The following is a 17997-nucleotide window of genomic DNA, read 5'->3' on the forward strand; positions in this document are numbered from 1 at the left end:
TAGACTATTGAGCAGTCATTATTTTCAAATATTGTCCTGATTTTCCTCAAATATATAGGTTTCTTATTTCATATGATCTAACACAATATTGATTATATATATATTTTTATTTAACACTATGGTATTAGTTATGTGCGGCTTTATTGTTTCTATTATAGATCTGTAATTGCATGAAGTATGTTTTCCTATATATCTGTACTTTACTCTTGCGTATGTCCCTGTTTTGTTTCTTGTGCTGTGGTATTTCTTTATGAATTTCCTTCTCCCTTATCTTGCCTTTATATACAACATGTCCAACCTACAGTCACTATAGTAAGCTCAGTGATAAAACTACCAAAAAATCACCTAGCTTCAAGGTTGTTGTTTTTCTGTAATTGAGCACTGAAAATACAGAGCTTTTGTTTACTCTACTATTTGGAGAGTTCCTTCACTCATCATACTCATCCTCATACAACACAAGGCAAGTGCACTACATACACAGCTCCATTTATGGTCACATAGGTCAAAACAGACACAGCTATGTACTTGAAATGTTAAGTGTCCTTTGAACTGGATCTTTATCTATACACTTGACACTAGACTGCTATTCTCTCCAGGTCTTTCCCTATGTTCTATTAAAAACATGTTCACTGTAACCAAGCCAATGAGGTCTCTTTGTGGTTACTCAGGTCACGGTGGAGCAGTAACAGATGGCCCTATAGTGAGGCATAGTTGGAGCTCCAGGAAGCAGGGGAAAGCCCTGGTACTTACAGAGTCTCTTACTCTGTACTTTTCCTCTGCTAATCTGCAATGTGATGGCTTAGGGGCTGATTCGGTCCCAGGCAGGATTACCACCGTCATGTGACTGAAGCATTGTGGGCTATCTGGGTGGTCAAGATGGGGTTTGTGTGTTGGAGACAGGTAGAGTTTCACACCTAATCACAATTTTCACTTAGGATGAAAGACATTATTAAAATGCTTTGGATAATTTTTCGGTTTTCAGTAAGGTCAGAATATATTGTGAGCACCATTATCAAAATTATAGTGTAGTTATGTTACGTGGCAACTTACATACAATACACCCATATGCTTTTAGTGATAGAAATTAGCAATCATTCATTGTGCACAGACAAAGAGGGCAATACCAAAAGGGACACTGTGACAGGCATGGGTAACATTCAGTAAATGATTATTAAAAAAAAGATGAGCCAGCTGAGAGTAGCAGCAGTTCATTTCCTACAATTCCTCAAAGGAGACAGCAGTGCACACCATGCTCTGCCTTGTCAACACCAAGACAAAGATCAGTGCTCTGTACATATTATTGATGTGACTAAAGATTAGGGCTTCCACTCCTGTAGCTTGGGGAGGTTGAATGGACACAGACAGAAGTGTGTTTGAAGCGGTATATCTTTGAACCTTCTCTGACTGATTGAACAGGTAGATTTATAGCGGAGATGAAACACTTCTCTTAGTTCAAAATATAAACAATCCCACTGTTTTATGCATCTTATATTAGGCCATTACTTAGGTTTGTCAAATATTTTCCAAACTACCTTCAAATTATTATATAATGTCCACATGTAATCAATAAAGGCAGACAATGATTCATTGCAAGGGCGAAATCTTTTTTTAAACATTTCCCCTGCTGCACAGATTTCTCTGAATCTCTGCCCGCATGCCAGGAATTCACAGGATTTTTCCCTTTTAGTCACCGAGCTCTCTTATTGATTCGAATTAATATGCAATAATTTATGGGCAACAACAAATGAATAATATATTAACACTTCCACCACCCACCACAAACTGGTGGGTTGGAGCGAGCAGGTGTTGTAGATCTGTTAAATGAACATATTAATGTAGATATATTTAACAGATACAAAGATGAAGGATACAACAAAAAACAAATGTTCAACAGTCCAAAGCGTTTTATTTTTAAAGATGGCACTGCTTTTCAGAACATTTGGTTGGAAGAAAAACAAGAAGGACTTCTCAGTTTTCTTGAAATGATTAAAAGATTAAATCAAATCTATTTTAAATTATTCAGGGTGCTGTGGCATACTTTGAGACCCCTAAGTAACACATAGCATATGTACAGTATGTAAATGGATGTAATGCAGCAGATATGGCAATCTAATGCTAACACTTTAAATAATATTAATTTGAATAAAGTAACATTTATCAATTTAAGGTAAACCAAGTTTTTCTTCTTCTCTTTCTCTTTCACAATATTTAATAACACCTTAAGAACACACATTCATTTCTTGTCTCGGCCTCTGCCACTTCAAATTTGACATTCATTTTAAAAATCTGCCTCATGTGAGTTTCCCAATTTATGGAAGTGCTAGTTTCGTTATGGTATGCTCACTGCAATGAAAAACACGTTCCTTTTCTTCTTATTGAAACAGAAACATTTCCCCTCTCTTACTGCTCAGATAAGATCCTAAGCTGGCTTGTTTGGCTTGGATTTAGCTTGAGCCCACAGTCTTTAGCACATAGGCATCAGAGGGAAACTGCAGGACTTGACAGTGATCCTTGCACCTGCTCACTAGACAAACCCAAACAGGGTTATTTGAGTCGTGTTTACACCCAGACTTTGGTTTCTGGCAGGCTGCTGTCACAGTGTGGGCAGTTAGCAGTCCTTGTGCCTAATTTAAGAATAATCCAAATGTATTAGCATTCTTAGCAGTTGTATTTGTTATAATTTCTTGGCGTAGGATATGCGTTATATAAATCTGCAGATGTACTCAAATTCACAAAAGTTGGAACTGTTTTTTAAAGTTAACTTTTTGCAGAATCATTTTTGGGAACAGAACAAGTGCAGTTTCTTTCACTGTTTTTGTGAGGTCTTGAATGAATCACAATTGAAATGGCACCATCTCAGTTTAATCTCAAGTGCTTTACACTTAATGAAGTACTTACAGTTAATTGTTTGAAAAGGGATAAATACTTCTGGAAACTGTTTGTCAGATATGCTTTGGTGAATTGTTAAACAAAATAGTAGCACAAATTAAATAGACCAGTGGTTGAAGATATGGCAATGTATTATGTAGCTTCAAAAATGTATTATGTAAACTTTGTATGTATTCATACCCTGCATATGTGATGCAGGCTATTCTGTAAGCCCTCACAGTCATATGTGTGAATGTGAGGGGAACTGTGACTTGTCGAGGATGAGGCAGTAGATACATCATTGAGCAATCCTAAAAATGGAAACACAAGTGAGGAGGGAGTGCAAAGGGTGCAGAGAACCACAGGGCTTAAAAGACACAGTTGAGGGAAGTAGGCTGCAGCATGTCAATCAAAAAGCTGAGAAACAAGGAGCGGAGGAGTCTTAAAGCTGTGATGCAGGGAGGTGTTGTGAGAGGAGAGAAAAGAGAGACAAGAATGAGAAGCTTTGTGAAACTCTGCCATGGAAACAGCGACGACACGCGCATACACACATGCAGACAAACACAAAAGCACATCCAGTTTAGAGTTATTAATGTTATATAGCATCACAACCACCATAAATTAATAACAGAGTCCCCCTCGCAACAGAAGCTGTTGTTTCATGTTTAGACCGACTGTAGGAAACTCAGCCAGGGAGAGGAAGTGTCTATAGAGTGACCAGTAGGTGTGATAATTTACATTCTTGTTATTCTTTTGAAAAACAAATCTGTATTAAAATACTTTCAACTGACAGATGAAATACTAAGACAGTGGAGTTTGGACTAAACCCAACAGTAAAGTCAGTCACCTTAGCCTTGCATGATTGGGTCTGCTCTGTATGCCAGACTGCATTTACTATTTTCCCAAGTTTGGGTAGTGATATCTTTTTAAAGCTTTCCTGAGATGTCTGCGCCCCTTGTCTTCGGTCTCAACGGTATAGTCGGCAGATTCTCAGCCTGCTGCTAAATAGGTATAATCACTCCCAGCTTGTGTTCTTGTGGGTGGTGGGAATCAAACAGCAAATGCTGATCTGAGTGAGTGGGTTTCCTGGAAATGTCTTACTTAATATGGCATGGTCAAAAAAGAAAGACCTTTGTTTTTTCTTTCTCATATTAATTTGATTCTGTTTCCACTGAGTTTCTGAGCTCAGGGAAGGCTTATCTTTCGAAATATCTAAAAAGGTGTTATCAAAATGTGTATTAAAATGTAATGTAGGTACAATGAGAAGATTAAAGTTCTCCTTTCAAATCCTTCCAGACTGATTTCTCCCCAAAAATTGAGATTGCGATATATTTTGTGCTGGTTTTAGGCTGGTTGATAAGATCATATCCTTGCAACCAAGTTTGAGAACCAAACTGGATGAGTGACCTAAGGCTTTTTGCCTGTCATTTACAACAAATGACATGCATGGACTACTGACACAGTCACAGTTTTTTTTGAAAAAGCAGGCAGCTGTAAAAGTTCTGATAAACCCTCTTAATGCCACTAGACCAGCACCAAACAGCAGCCAGGCTAAGTAACAGAATGGCTGGAGCACACAGTAGATCATTTAGAAACTAAACAGCCATATGCTTCCCTCAGGGGGGAAGACCAAAATAGAGCTTTTATTTGCCAGGGGACCAAAAACCACATTCTAAATAAATGCTAATGTTGCTACATGTCTGCTGGATGTGTAAATAGGCAACTGTTGCTAACACATATCTTTATAGAAAGATACAATGTCAGTATGTTGTTTACTGCCTTTTGTCAGCGGTATAACTAGACTGAGAATATATATATATAGGTGGAGGAGAAAAATCGCAATTGTTCACATGAATTTGCAATGTTTAGCAATAATTAATACGGAGCTAAGTTCAAAAGTGGCTAACTGTTTCTAGGGCTTAGATCAAGTGCGAAAGTGGGTATGAGTCATATTCAAGAACCGGTATGTGTATGTGTTAGCTAACTGAGGTGATAAGGTGTATCTTCATTTATGTAAAAGTAAGTTCCTTTAGGAGAGAAGAGGAGAGAGAAAGAGAGAGGAGGGAGAGGTGACAATACTTGGTCTACTATAACAGCACTTTAGGAGTACACTGCGTTCCTGGCCATCTTCCCATGCAGCTTGACAAGTCCAAAGAGTGGACAGGTGGTGTGGGGATGGTGCTGGAATGTTATTATGAGATGAGGCCCAGTGGCCATGTGGCATCGCCCGCTCTTCGTATGGAATGAGAGGAGTCTGTGTGCCCACAGTGACCACAGTTATGAGTCACTGGCACTGCCACTTCCTGCCAAAGTGGATCAGAATGAGTGGGGCTTTGGGTCAGGGCAAGGATGGAGCATTTGATAACAAGTTCCATGGCTGGATACAACATTTCATGGTAACTGATGTGTGTGTGTGTGTGTGTGTGTGTGTGTGTGTGTGTGTGTGTGTGTGTGTGTGTGTGTGTGTGTGTGTGTGTGTGTGTGTGTGTGTGTGTGTGTGTGTGTGTGTGTGTGTGTGTGTGTGTGTGTGTGTGTGCCTGTACTGTATGTGTGCGTGAGTGTGCGAGTGAGTGTGGGTGTGGGTGTGTGTGTGTTTGTGTTGTAATGCATGGAATCATCTTCTTTAAGGTAATAGCATCTTGGGGGGAAATGTTTTCCGTTGCATAAAGACAGATTGCCACCGATATGCAAAACAGCAAGAGCCAGGTGAAGCCACTGATACAGAACTAATAGGAAAGGCAATGACATTTATTTGACAAAAATAAGTCGAATGAGACACACTCTCTTTTTAGTTGCTTCTAATTTTGTGCATGTAAACAAACAGGTTAAAAATAGAAGCCCCCAACACTGCCAAGTAAAACCTTCTATGAAAGCAAAAAAGGGTTAGTTGTAATCCCATGGATTAATGGATTTGACGAGGGCATGTGCCTAGTGTAAATTATAGAGGCCAGATTACATGTAGATAAGGCAGCAGCGGGGTGATCTGCATGGGCTCAGGGGCTCTATCTTCTCACCAACAAAAACACTATGTGTCAGCCAGACCAAGTGTCGGAGAAGGAGCAATGTCATACCTCTTTTGAACATGTGCTTTTATTCTGGTTAGTACATTATAAATAGAAGGTTTTCAAGGTACCTGTGGTGTTTTGGTTGAAAGATTTTATAACACCAGCACTGACAACGTCACATTTGAAAGCGACTAGATTAACTGCAGCCGTCAAATTCACAGCAAAAGTTGAGCGGATTTTCAGCAGTGAAATCACAAAGAGTGTATATTGACAGATGGGAGAGCTGAAATCTTTCCTACATGCGAACCAAGGGAGATTGGGACAAGTACAACTTCATTCAGTTCATTCACACAACCAGAGTTTAGCCCGGGTTAAATCTGGCCTAGATTAAAGAGGTCTGTCAACTCTTCTTTAAACGAAGCACTGGATAATCATATTAAGCATCATATGGGCTTCCAGCATTCAGTGACATCTAAGATGGTACAATAGTGGCATGTTAATATTGTGTTAAAGTTTGACTTAAAAAGAAGAACAAATTAAAGAAAAGGATGAGCTTTTATTTGAAGGAAGGGAAACAGACTCACCGTGGCAAGCTCATCAAATTTTCCAAACAGCTCATTCAGCAGTTTAACCAGTTCCTGTGCTGTGCATTGAGAGGCCAGGCTGGTGAAACCCACTATATCTGCAAACAGGATGCTGTGACGGAGAGAGAAAAAGAAGCATTTCAGTCAATGCAGGTTATTTATAGCAGCGTCTCTGAAGGGGGGAAAAAGATTATTGGATGCCTCATCAGATTAGCATTCTCAGGAATGTATTTAAAATGATGTGTAAGAAGTCTGAGCTAGAGTACATTTGAACATTCTCTTTGCATAATGTTTTAACAGATTTTTTTTTTTGAAGCAGCAAAAAAAAAGAGAGAGAAAGAAAGAAAGAAAGTGTGCAGAGACTGGAAGCGCAGTCAAGCAGAGCGACTTAAAAATAGAAGCGAGAGAATTCTCATGGGAATCAAGGTGGAGACATGTCCTGTAAGGAGCCGATGAACAGCCAGATATTGCAACTATCAAAGCCCCGACACCCTCTCCAGGTGAACTTGTATTCCCTTTGGTTGGTTAGTACATAGGGACGAGAGAGCTTGAGGTTAAAAACAAGAAGAAATGTTAACAATAATTTACTTTTATGCGGTAATACCACCGCCTACAATAATGCTCTCCGGGTGGCTTACATTTTTGGTTCCGACTGAAGATGCTGTAATGCAATTGGTCTAATATCTGTGTAGGCGGGCACTAAACATAGCTCCTAATATATCTACAGTCCCAACAGTCGCACAAGCAGTTAACAAACTGTTGGACTAATGTTGTTTTAGCCGCCTCTTTTGCTGTTAGTCCCATCTGTGATTTAAATGCTCCATATGGGACACAGTAACTCTGCATGTTAGTGACACTGTCATCAGTCGAAAAACAGAGCAGCTTACTGAGTGTTGAGGTTATCTCATATCAGCATTTGTGGACTACAGGACAACACTGGCCTTCAGGTGTCAGTTAAACCCTGCCATGGGGAACGCCACCTTTCCTCTTTTTAACAGTCCACAATAACTTCATTTTAATTCCTTACGAGTACATTCATCTCAAATTTCAGGTTTCCTTTAAATGCATCATTTTTAAATTTGGCAGAGGTTTTTTTCACCGTTTTTATATTTTTGATTAAAACTCGACAACACGTGCTGGAGGAAAAGTTTACTTTTGCTGACCAATGTAGTATCTTAAAAGGGTTCACCAGCCTTTGAGGAACTAATCATTATCTATCTGCATCAGAGGAGAGCAGGAACTGTTTTGGGTGGGATGTTGAGTGTTGGGTGGCAGTGGAGGGTGTGAAGAGGATTAGTCCTTAAACTCTGTCCTGTCCAACTTGCATGTCTGCGACTCTCGCACTGACGGCAGACTGTAGCCTGCATGTGGGCTGGTGTTTTCACAATGTGACAGAGGGCAGAAATCTCTAAAGGGGTGCTGCTAAATGTCATTTTGTGGTCTCGAAGATGTCACCATAAAGATGGTAAATACATTTATGTGTATGAATGTTTTAATTGGCCCCTATCTTTGGCTTACAAATATGTAAAATGCTAAAGACCTTATAAATGGACAAAATTACTTAAAAGAACTATATTGATGTTACAGTATGGTGTGTCATTTCAGTGGACAAAATAGCATACGCGTTGCAGTCAAAGCATCTTTAATGTGTGGATTGAATTACCCATCACATGCCCTTTCATTTGATCCCTCTAACAAACATACACATTATTTTCAAACTGCTGAAATAAGCAATTTTAAAACTTCTTATTGTAATTTTGACCCAAATGTCATTAGCCTTTTGTCATTCTCTTCAAAGAACAAAAATGTAAAATCCGACAAGCTGTAATCATCATACCTAGCCCCACATGCAGTAATCAATTAAAAGACCAGTTTGAAATCCACCCATCTTCTCAGAAGGGAAACTATTTACTCTGGCGGTGCTAGAAGAGAGGAATTGTGCAAATTGTGCACAATGAAATGATATTGTTATAGCCAATCACACCTCATTTACAGTGTGTGTCTTTACATAGACTGCTGGAGGATCAACTTTGCTTGCAAGGAACAATGCTAATGATTTCAATACTCTGTTTTAAAAATAGCACAGTAGCACTACAACGTCTGCCTGGAGTAGCTTACAGTGCATCTCTCTCTGTAACGTAATGATATTACAATGACAAGATAGTGGCCGTCCACACATATTTTAGGATGTTCCCTAGTGTGATGGCTCACAGACTGCTGCAAAGTGACACATGCCTTAGTTCATGTATTCTGAGGGGTCAATGCACATGTGGCAGCAACAGACTGGGGCGTTTTCATGATGAATGAATGCCTAATATTCAAAGGCTCTTTTGTAGGACAGTGTTGTATAAATTGTCTTTCCATAATTTTCCAACAATTCCTGAAAAGGGGTAAACACTTGGAGAGCTACTACAGGCTACAAAGCAGTAGTATGCAGTATTTAGTAAAAAATGTTCATAAAAACATAGAAAATGTGTATTTCTTGAAAGATATTACAACTGAGGCTCCTCCGTGTGGCTGTGTTGAAAGTGTGAACTAGCCATGACATGCTGCATCCCATTAAGGTCATAGTCCCAATGTCTCGTGACCTTACGTGAACTTCACTGCACTGAGCTATTTTTAGATGTGTTCACCTCATTTGAACCACATGCATACCATTGTCTCCATGAAGCGTGGGGCATGTGTTCCTTTCAAAGTTCAAATCAGATTGTTCTGTCCCAGGTTTTAGGGATACAAAAATCTGCAGTCAGGATATTACATGTATTGTGACATGCTTTGTTAACAATGTACGGCGTTAGAGAAAGGTTTGCAATGCACATGTTATTCGGGTTAAGATGCTAGTGAATTCAAAATAAGCCATACAAGTTATTTTAGTAACTGCATGTTCAGATTTTAAATGTCTATGATCAATTATCTTACCATAATGAGCAACTACCTAGTAATTTGTCCAACTCAGCACATCATAAAAGTACAAAAATGTACAAATTTGAAATGTTGCTGGAGACATTTGACATAAAATTAGCATATACATCAAGTATCATTTTATTGAGTAATGTCTATCAAAGCTACTCTTGTTTTTTACGAGTTAGATCACTGAGAAGCACAGAATTTGAGACTGGAAGGATCTTAATCTGACTTTGTAAGTCCAGCTATACGTTAGTCTATACAGCGATTGCCTACACCCAATCTACTGTACTGTACTGTAAGAAACCTCTTGCCAATTTACATTTCTGGCTCAGAAAACACTATCCAAAGCATTTAAAGCCCAATAATTCAATTGATTAAGCGTTGTTATACACACAGATTTTACCCTGTGTTAACTTGTCTCATAATATTGTCTAAGTCAAACTCCCTCACACCCTCATCCATTATTTCCTCTCCAATGGCACATATTTGCAGAAAGTTATTTCGTCAATGATCTCCTATCTCCCTCTGTGGGAGGCATTACTGTGGCTATTTTGGCACATGTGATTTCAATTTAATCATGTAGCAGAAAACACAGGCCAATACAAGGGTTAACTTTGGATAGGCCCCTCTGGAGCTACAGTGTGTGGGCAGTGTATGTGCTGACTTCGGGCCAATAAAGTAGCTAACAAAGACGAGCGTGCAAGATGCTTACGACACATTTCAGAAGAACTGAATAAAACTTATTTTTTACAGTGTGAGCGAGCTTCTACAAACATTACAACAAACCATGTCAGTACTAACAGACTGGTTTTTCTCTCTTATTCTAAGAATTATTTAACGGAAATGTAAGTAATGTAAAGAAAAGCCATTAGAAGCTTTCTAATTTATATAACTACCGGGTAAAATACCATCATTAGCGTAAGGGATTGCCCATATTTGTGGTAATTTTGCCGTATATGTGGGCGTGGAATAAAATATGATGAAAAGAAAATGAAAATTATAAGATTAGTAAAGATCAATATTGGGCTTAAGTTATGGTGATAAGCCTGAAAGAGAGGTGGGATACTAAAAAGTGCTTGCTCATAACTTTTTATGTAATAAATCACAAGAGTAATTAAAACGCAATTTGTCATATGACTTGATAAACGAAGTTAATTACTGGAGTTTTATTCCTGTACAGTCAGCACTTTTGTTTTTAGCTCAAAAGCATTTTTATATGTATTATTTAATCAGTTACCAAACTATAAACCATTACAATAAATGAAATAAGTGGTGCTATAATATCCTACATATCTTTTTAAATAAACTTCAGGTTTGTTGCTTTGGAGGCCTATTTCTTTGTCTTGAGTCATTACTACAATATCCCTGTGGCTGGATTTTAATCAGATCAAACGCTGCCCACAGTCTCAGATCATAATGAAGAAAACTCAGAGTACATTGTGCACGCTGTTTACTTCTTAATTACAGTCGCCCAAATCACATAAATCATGTCCACATCCAGTCTAGATCACTCTCAAAGGGTGGCGCTATCTGAAGGAGTTGCAGGCACAAAAGCAATCAGCAGAGCTCCACTGAGATGTGTCCATATTTAACCACGGCACGCACATATGGCGTTATGCAACAAGAATTTAGTCTCCATTGCATTTAATCCCCTGTAGCAACTTAATCCTGGGGCTAAGCAAACTCTCCTCCTCAAGCGTCCCTGCTGCTCCGAGCACACACAGAAATGGAGGAAGAGCAGATAAGAAAGGAAACGAGGGAATGTTGGAGCAGAATAAAGGAGATTTAAGAATACAATAGAAATACAGATTAAGATACATGATTAAAAGGAGAATTTAAAAACTGACTTATAAATTGAAGACAATGGACGAGGGAGTGTCATGTTTCCAAACATGCTGTTTACATCTGACCGACAGAGGGTTTAAAGGTCAAGCACAGCCAACTAAAGCTGCAGGAGTCTGGAGGTAAAATAGAAGAATTACTAACAAATACGGACAGGTGTGACTCTACGTTATAATGAGCAATCTTCAAAAAAAGTTGTGGATGATAGAGTTCTTTATAAAACTTGAAAAGTTGGACTTTAATTGTATTCGAACATATGGTTATTTTACTATTTAACTTTGGTAAAACTTCTAAATACTGCTTTCCATTACTGTATGTTGTGTAAAGCAGTCCAATGAGACCAAAGTAAACAAACAACACTGAAGGGCCAGTCCATTAACAAACTTCAGACAAAATTGAGAAACAGCTGGTTTGTTTGCTGGCTTGAGTTAAAAAATGTATGCTAAAGATCATTGTTATGATTTTGTCACAATTTTCTTGACAAAGTATATGAGCTAATGTCTTGTGATAAAAGGAATTATTGCAACTTCTCAAGAGAGACACTGAAGAGACTCAACGATGTGAGATCAATAAAAGCTAGTTTCTGAAGACTTCTTTGGTAGAGGTTAGAAGTTCAAAAGTTCATCCCCCTGTAGCATAAAGTAATGATCTTGAGAGAGACATTATCGCTCTCAAACTGTTGGTATCTTGGAAGCTGTGCAGGATATTGCACAAGTGCCAGAGGAATTCCCTCTTCAATGAGATTGATTAATCTGCCTTTCTCTAGTGCCTAACTCCAAAAAGCCAGTTTCCCATATCAAGGGCCAGAAGATGGCATATGCACTGACATATTAGTGTATTAGTTAAATTCCTTGTGGCCTATAGATTATTTCTCTACAGTTGCTACAAAATGTGAATAAATATACTGATCAAATAAAAAGCGCTATGTATTTGGATTCAGTGTTTTCAAGACTGACAATAAACAAGTGAGTCAGGTGCTAACTGTTGATAATCAATGTGAAGTATTAAATATTTCAGCTTGCAGCCTGGAGCCTTTTTCAGGACACTATTTTAGGACACTGTTGGGTCAGATTACTCAAAAAAGTGTTCTTTCCAAGGCCATGTATGGACGAGTTATTCAGAGCCTATTTGCCTGCTCCATAACTCACAGAGACAGCGTTTATTCCTTTCTCATGGGACGTTCGTCAAAGAGGAAAATATTGTATCTCCAAACACTACTGTTAAAAGTATGAGTATTAATTAAGTCAATTCAAGAGGGATTTAAATATCACTGGGATTGGTCTACAGCTGTGTTGTGTGGATGTGAGGATCCTACCTGACATTGTCATGGCGCTGGATGTAGATTTTGTGAAAGATCCTTTCTGGGGGCTTCAGGAAATCCTCTTTCATCTCCATAGCTACGTTCCTGGGCAACAGACTCATTAGCAGGCGCTCCTGAGAGTGAGTGAGAGTGTGAGAGTGTGTGTGTGTGTGTGTGTGTGTGTGTGTGTGTGTGTGTGTGTGAGGGAGAGAGAAAGAGAAAGAGAAGGAGGGAGAAAAGATAAAGTTACTTTAAATGTACATTTATATAGTCCAACAAAGCAAAGTTATCATAGGACAAAGTGTTAGTGGTGATAAGAAATGTGCTAGACCAAAAAGGCATGAGAACCAGCAGATATGAATAATGTGTTGAAATGACTCACCGCATGAGAAAGAAAGAGAGGGGGGGAAATGCAGGAGAAAAAAATCCTGGACGAGTATCTAATTTTACCCATAGTTTCAGCAGTGCACAGGTGACTGTACCTGCTTCTCGTTCTCATCCTCCATGCGGAGTCTCTCTTCGATGCAGCCGCGAGCCTGCAGGAAGGCCTTCCTCTGGGCTCGCTCTGTCAGGATGCGCACAAACAGCCCTGACAGGTTGACACTGGTGAACAGCACTGTGTTGGCAACCAACTGCAACAGAAGAAGAATATGTAGCATGATTAAAACACAAACCTATTTTTTGGTGTTTAACTTTTTTGTATGTTCATGTATTTTATGTACTCAAACCTTAAGCATGTCATTCGATTACTGTTCAAATTCACATATATTCACACATTCATATATGCATGTACAGTTGTATTTGTGAATGTATTTCCCTATTTTTATGGTCCTGAAACTGGGAATAAGATACCCCTATTGGGCCTCTAAGGATTTGAATAGATCTAGACATCTCAGTACTGCATAGGTTTCTGTTATGCTTTTAAGATTGTGTAGCTTTCTTTTCAAGATTTGTTTTAGTGTGGTTCTTTTCCTATTTATTGAGTGTGTATTTGTTGACCTGGATGACAAGCATACCATTTTCCTTACAGAATTACTTAATGATGTATGAATAATACATTAATTATCAACTATTACCTTTGGAGTGCACAATGTTTCTGACATCTGCCCATAAGAGAGATGTGTGGTGGGGGCCTAATATTTCTCTATTTTGGAGTCTGTGACATTAAAGTGTTTGAGAAGCCTTGCTGTGGTTCATCCATCACAACAGATGCACAGCAGCATGACTACTTCAACCTTGTGACGGACACAATGAAAAGGGAGGTTTTTTTTCCACTTGATTGGGGTTGGCTGGCTATGACTTTGTAAACATACCAAACATACTATATCCACCTCACTAGCAAACTGTTACCCAAGGCAGGGATTATATTTTCGTAAGAATAAAAGGAATTCATTTTATTAATATCTTGGGGTTTTCACAAGGGTTTTCTACAGCTTGAATACATGATGAAGCATATTTGACCACAAGAAAATATGTGACTACTGACTCTGAGTTCACTTATTAAAAAAAATGTTGAACAACATAAACAAACTGTCAAAACTTCAGATGACATATACAGAAACTCAAGTTAACAAACTTGCATTGCCACAGACAGGCATATTTCCAGTCCAATGAATAATGGATTGCTTTGAAAAGGGAGTTATTGGCAGCAGCAGTGTGTCTTTGTGCTTGGCATCAATGCTGGCAAGCACCAACATGTTCAAATTATGCTCAAGTTACTTGACAGCCTTGAGTTTGTACATTTGGACATCTGAGATGAGGGGTGTAAAATACTGTGGTGCTAACCAAAATGTGCCTTTCAGATGGAAATGGCTGACCTCATAAAACTTTACTCATCTCTGGAGCTATGTCACCATTTCACTGTCAGTAAGACAGATCCATATAGTTTTTCACAGTGAGGAATCTTTACATTGGCTCTTATTCAATTTAATATTTTCATTGTATGTCAAAGTGACACGTGTACCTGCAGCATTGCATTGAAAAATACAGCTTTCATTTTACGTGCATGTTAAACCGTCCATAATGTTAATGGGCAGCATAATAAAGGCAAACTGGGACATGTTACTTTATCTATAGCAGCCACTACAGTATTGTGTATGTGATTGATAGATCTAAAATACTAGATGTTCAGTGTTGTTGTTTTCTGCTTGTCTAATCAAAGCTTTATCTATACACACAATATTGTAAACGAATGCCATATCAAATTGTATTTCTCCGAACTCTAGGAATTACCTTTTTTATTTCTTGTTCTTGGCAGAGAGAATTTAGATGTCAGCAAAACTCAAAGCTGAGGGTTAGGAAATAGTAATAACCTATTTTTTAAGAAATATCCCTCACTAGCTTCAGTGATAAGTCTTTTCACATACACATAGACTGAGCCGTGAGAGCAGACGGTAATGTATGCTGAAAGCCTGGGACCTATATTGGCTGTTGGTGCAAGCCTGGGCCGTGTGGGGTCATGCCACACAGCTCATCTCTAAGCTTAATGGATTAGCTATCTCTGGTAGTACATCTAACACTGTCCTTCACATGGCAATGCAGGTATCTCAAAGCCTACATACAGGAAAACAATCTCCTCTGTAAATACACTGTCATCATCCGAGGGTGTGATGAACTGATCGCATCGCCATTTCATTTCCACGAAATGCACAATCTTCATGTCATATGCCGCACAGAGGCAGAAATGTTCTACTAACCCTGGAGGGTTAGACTGATGGGACATATCCTCTTTCCTCACACCTGATGACTGTCAGAATTGCAAGTGTGTATGTTTTTGTGAAATAGGTACATACATATATATATATACACACACACACACACACACACACATACACACACACACACACACACACACACACACACACACACACACACACACGCACACACCGAGAGTGGTGTACCAATTTCTATTTTTGCTCAGGAAAGACATGAATGACTTTGCCCTCTTTTCCATAACTGAAGCGTACAGTGTGGTTAAAGTGTGTTATGTGTGTGTATGTGTGTGGGCAACTCTGTTTGCCCTACTTCTGGTGCTGGCAGGATGTCACTCTGGTTCCTGATTCCCAGCCAGGAAATCACACCCCAGGGAAACAGTCAGCATGCAGACTATCTTTGATTGTTTTCATTTTAGGGGCCTACAGGTATCACCAAAGCTATACCTATACCGTAGTTTATTATTACTGAATCCCTCTAGATATCTGAACTTATTTAAAGGTGTGATATTGCAGTATATATGGAGGACAAGAAGAGTAACTCAAGCAGAAATGTGCACTCTCAATCTCTTTTTGTATTTGTTTTTCACCAGACTTTTTTGTATATATACAAATAGTTACACTTTTGTTTAATGTGATCAATGCCTTAGCAAATGCATCAAATCCCATCAAGTCTATTCACAGGGAGCTGTCCTAGGTACTGAAACGAAGTCTAAATAATGTTTTGCTCTGCCTAGGCCTGCATTACAGTATAATATGTTATGTATGACGCTAAATTAAAACTGTTATAGGCCTATTCATTATAACAATACAACACACAAACAACTAAACTGCACATCAGTGTGTGCAGAACATATACGTACCGTCCTCCATAGTTTCTGTGTTTTTGCTGTGACAGAAGTGGCAGTCACAATCAAATGGGAGACGGAGACCATTATTCCAAACACAACTGCCAACAGTGTCCGCACAGGCAGGAGTGCATAGGCGACGAAGGTGACCAGGATCAGCTGCCACATGCCCTGCTCGGGGGACGTGGGGGGCTCTATCCCTATCGCGCCCAGCGAGAAGGGACAGCAGAGAAAGGAGAAAGTGAAGCCGAAGAGCAATGCCAGGTTGACGATCTGTTGGAGCTGAGTCACTTGCAGGTACTTGACATTAGTTACGATGAACAGGGAGACGAAGATGACACAGTGGACCGGATGGGACCCCTTGGAGATGGTGAGGCTGGGGCCGGACAGCAACTCCACTAAGGCCAGTGTCGACGACATGAAGATGAGGACGGCCAGGGCTTTTAGAGTGGACGTCTGCTCCAGCTTCAGGTTGTAGTTTTGAAAGAGGGACTCGAGCTCCTTGCAGTCGAATTCGTCCTCACATGCGATGACGGTCAAAGGGACGCCCGTTGGACAGTGACTTCTCTTCCGCCTGGTTTTGACTTTCTGAAACGGTATTTCCTCCATGTCAGTGCCATTCATAAACTGAATACCTGCTCTCAGCTTAGGTCAAACGGAACACCGGATCCCTCTTCCAACACAGACCGGAGCCAACAGGGAAAAGACGCGCGCTGCACAGCGGGCTAGAGGCTAGAGAGAGTCCCAGATATCCGGAGACTGGCCGGTGGTCACAGACGCGCTCCACTCTATCCACAGGTTGAATTGTGTTGTTCGGAGAGATCAGCTAACACAGAAACCTTCATGTCCCGGCTGTATTTTAGCGCGATCTGAAAAAAAATACCTATCAATTTTTTTTTAGCATTCGTTTGAGCCGCACATGAGGAGCAGCGCACACGTCGTCTAGTTCAGATGGTAAAAGCTTTTTGCAAGGCTCAGATAGGATCACGCCTGCGCATTATGAGGTAAAGATAAGACAGGTCTCAGCTTCTCAACACACAGTCAAGACGATTAGACTGGTGTGGCTGCAGAGCTCCCCTCACCAATGTGACACAACAGTGCATACATCATCCATAATGCTATTTTTCTTTTCCACCTACACATGACATGTTTCCATCATTACAACCTGCGCAATCTAATTTGTTTAAATATGTACATATATTGATTCATTTATGCTCTTCCTTTTCCTGTCTCTTACTCACACAAACATGAGAGGAACATGAGGTAATACTGTATATCAATGTTTCCAGACCATGATTCATGAAATTCTCACTGAGCTGGCAGCTTCTGTGTTTGCTTGGCACACACATGTGATAACATGCTTACATGCCATTCATCATATGATTTCTGTGTTGCCAGTGAGCTAGCCACCATCACCATCAGCACCCTCTTGGCATTCAGAGGGTGGTGTCTTAATCATTACCAAGAGAAGATTAGTCATCCGTCACAGGCTGCCGTTGCCATGACCCGTCAGTGCCAAGGAGGGTGCAAGAAAGTGACAGATGGATGGTCCATTCCAAAGTCCAGCACTCAAACATGCAATACAGACACTCACACACCTTCTGCTCCCCTCTCTCACTCAGCTGTCGGTATCCTAGTTTTAACTCATCTCACTCTAAGCAGTCTGAAAGGTAAACACAGGAAAGGAAGAGAATGGATGGGGTGTAGTGAAAATAGAAACGTAGAATATAAGAAATGTGGCAGCCTACCAAATTCCGAAGCAAAAAAGAAGAAGTACGATTGGGATGTTGGCCTTTAATATGTCATTTTGGGAGTTATGACAATTAATAGACCAAACTATGATTGAAATCAACCATTTCTAAGTTAATGACTTTGTAGAATATAGAAGTGCGAAATAATTGTACAGGATTTTGTGTCCACAACATTGGCCCT

The 17997-nt window shown here is 39.6% G+C and overlaps 1 protein-coding gene across 1 annotated transcript in view; it reads right to left on the bottom strand.

Moving 5' to 3' along the window:
• LOC134865993 (adenylate cyclase type 1-like) overlaps positions 1-17024 on the bottom strand; it is a 33134-nt gene extending 16110 nt beyond the window's left edge. The window contains exons 1-4 of the mRNA XM_063885874.1: positions 16081-17024; positions 12989-13138; positions 12522-12640; positions 6458-6569 (exon numbers count right to left, since the gene is read on the bottom strand). Of these exons, the coding sequence (XP_063741944.1) occupies positions 6458-6569; positions 12522-12640; positions 12989-13138; positions 16081-16689 (990 nt within the window). The 5' untranslated portion in view covers positions 16690-17024. The remainder of the gene's footprint in view (positions 1-6457; positions 6570-12521; positions 12641-12988; positions 13139-16080) is intronic.
• Positions 17025-17997: the final 973 nt, after the last annotated feature.

The sequence above is a fragment of the Eleginops maclovinus genome, chromosome 6, assembly GCF_036324505.1.
Source record: "Eleginops maclovinus isolate JMC-PN-2008 ecotype Puerto Natales chromosome 6, JC_Emac_rtc_rv5, whole genome shotgun sequence".
In the NCBI taxonomy this organism is placed as follows: Eukaryota; Metazoa; Chordata; class Actinopteri; order Perciformes; family Eleginopidae; genus Eleginops; species Eleginops maclovinus.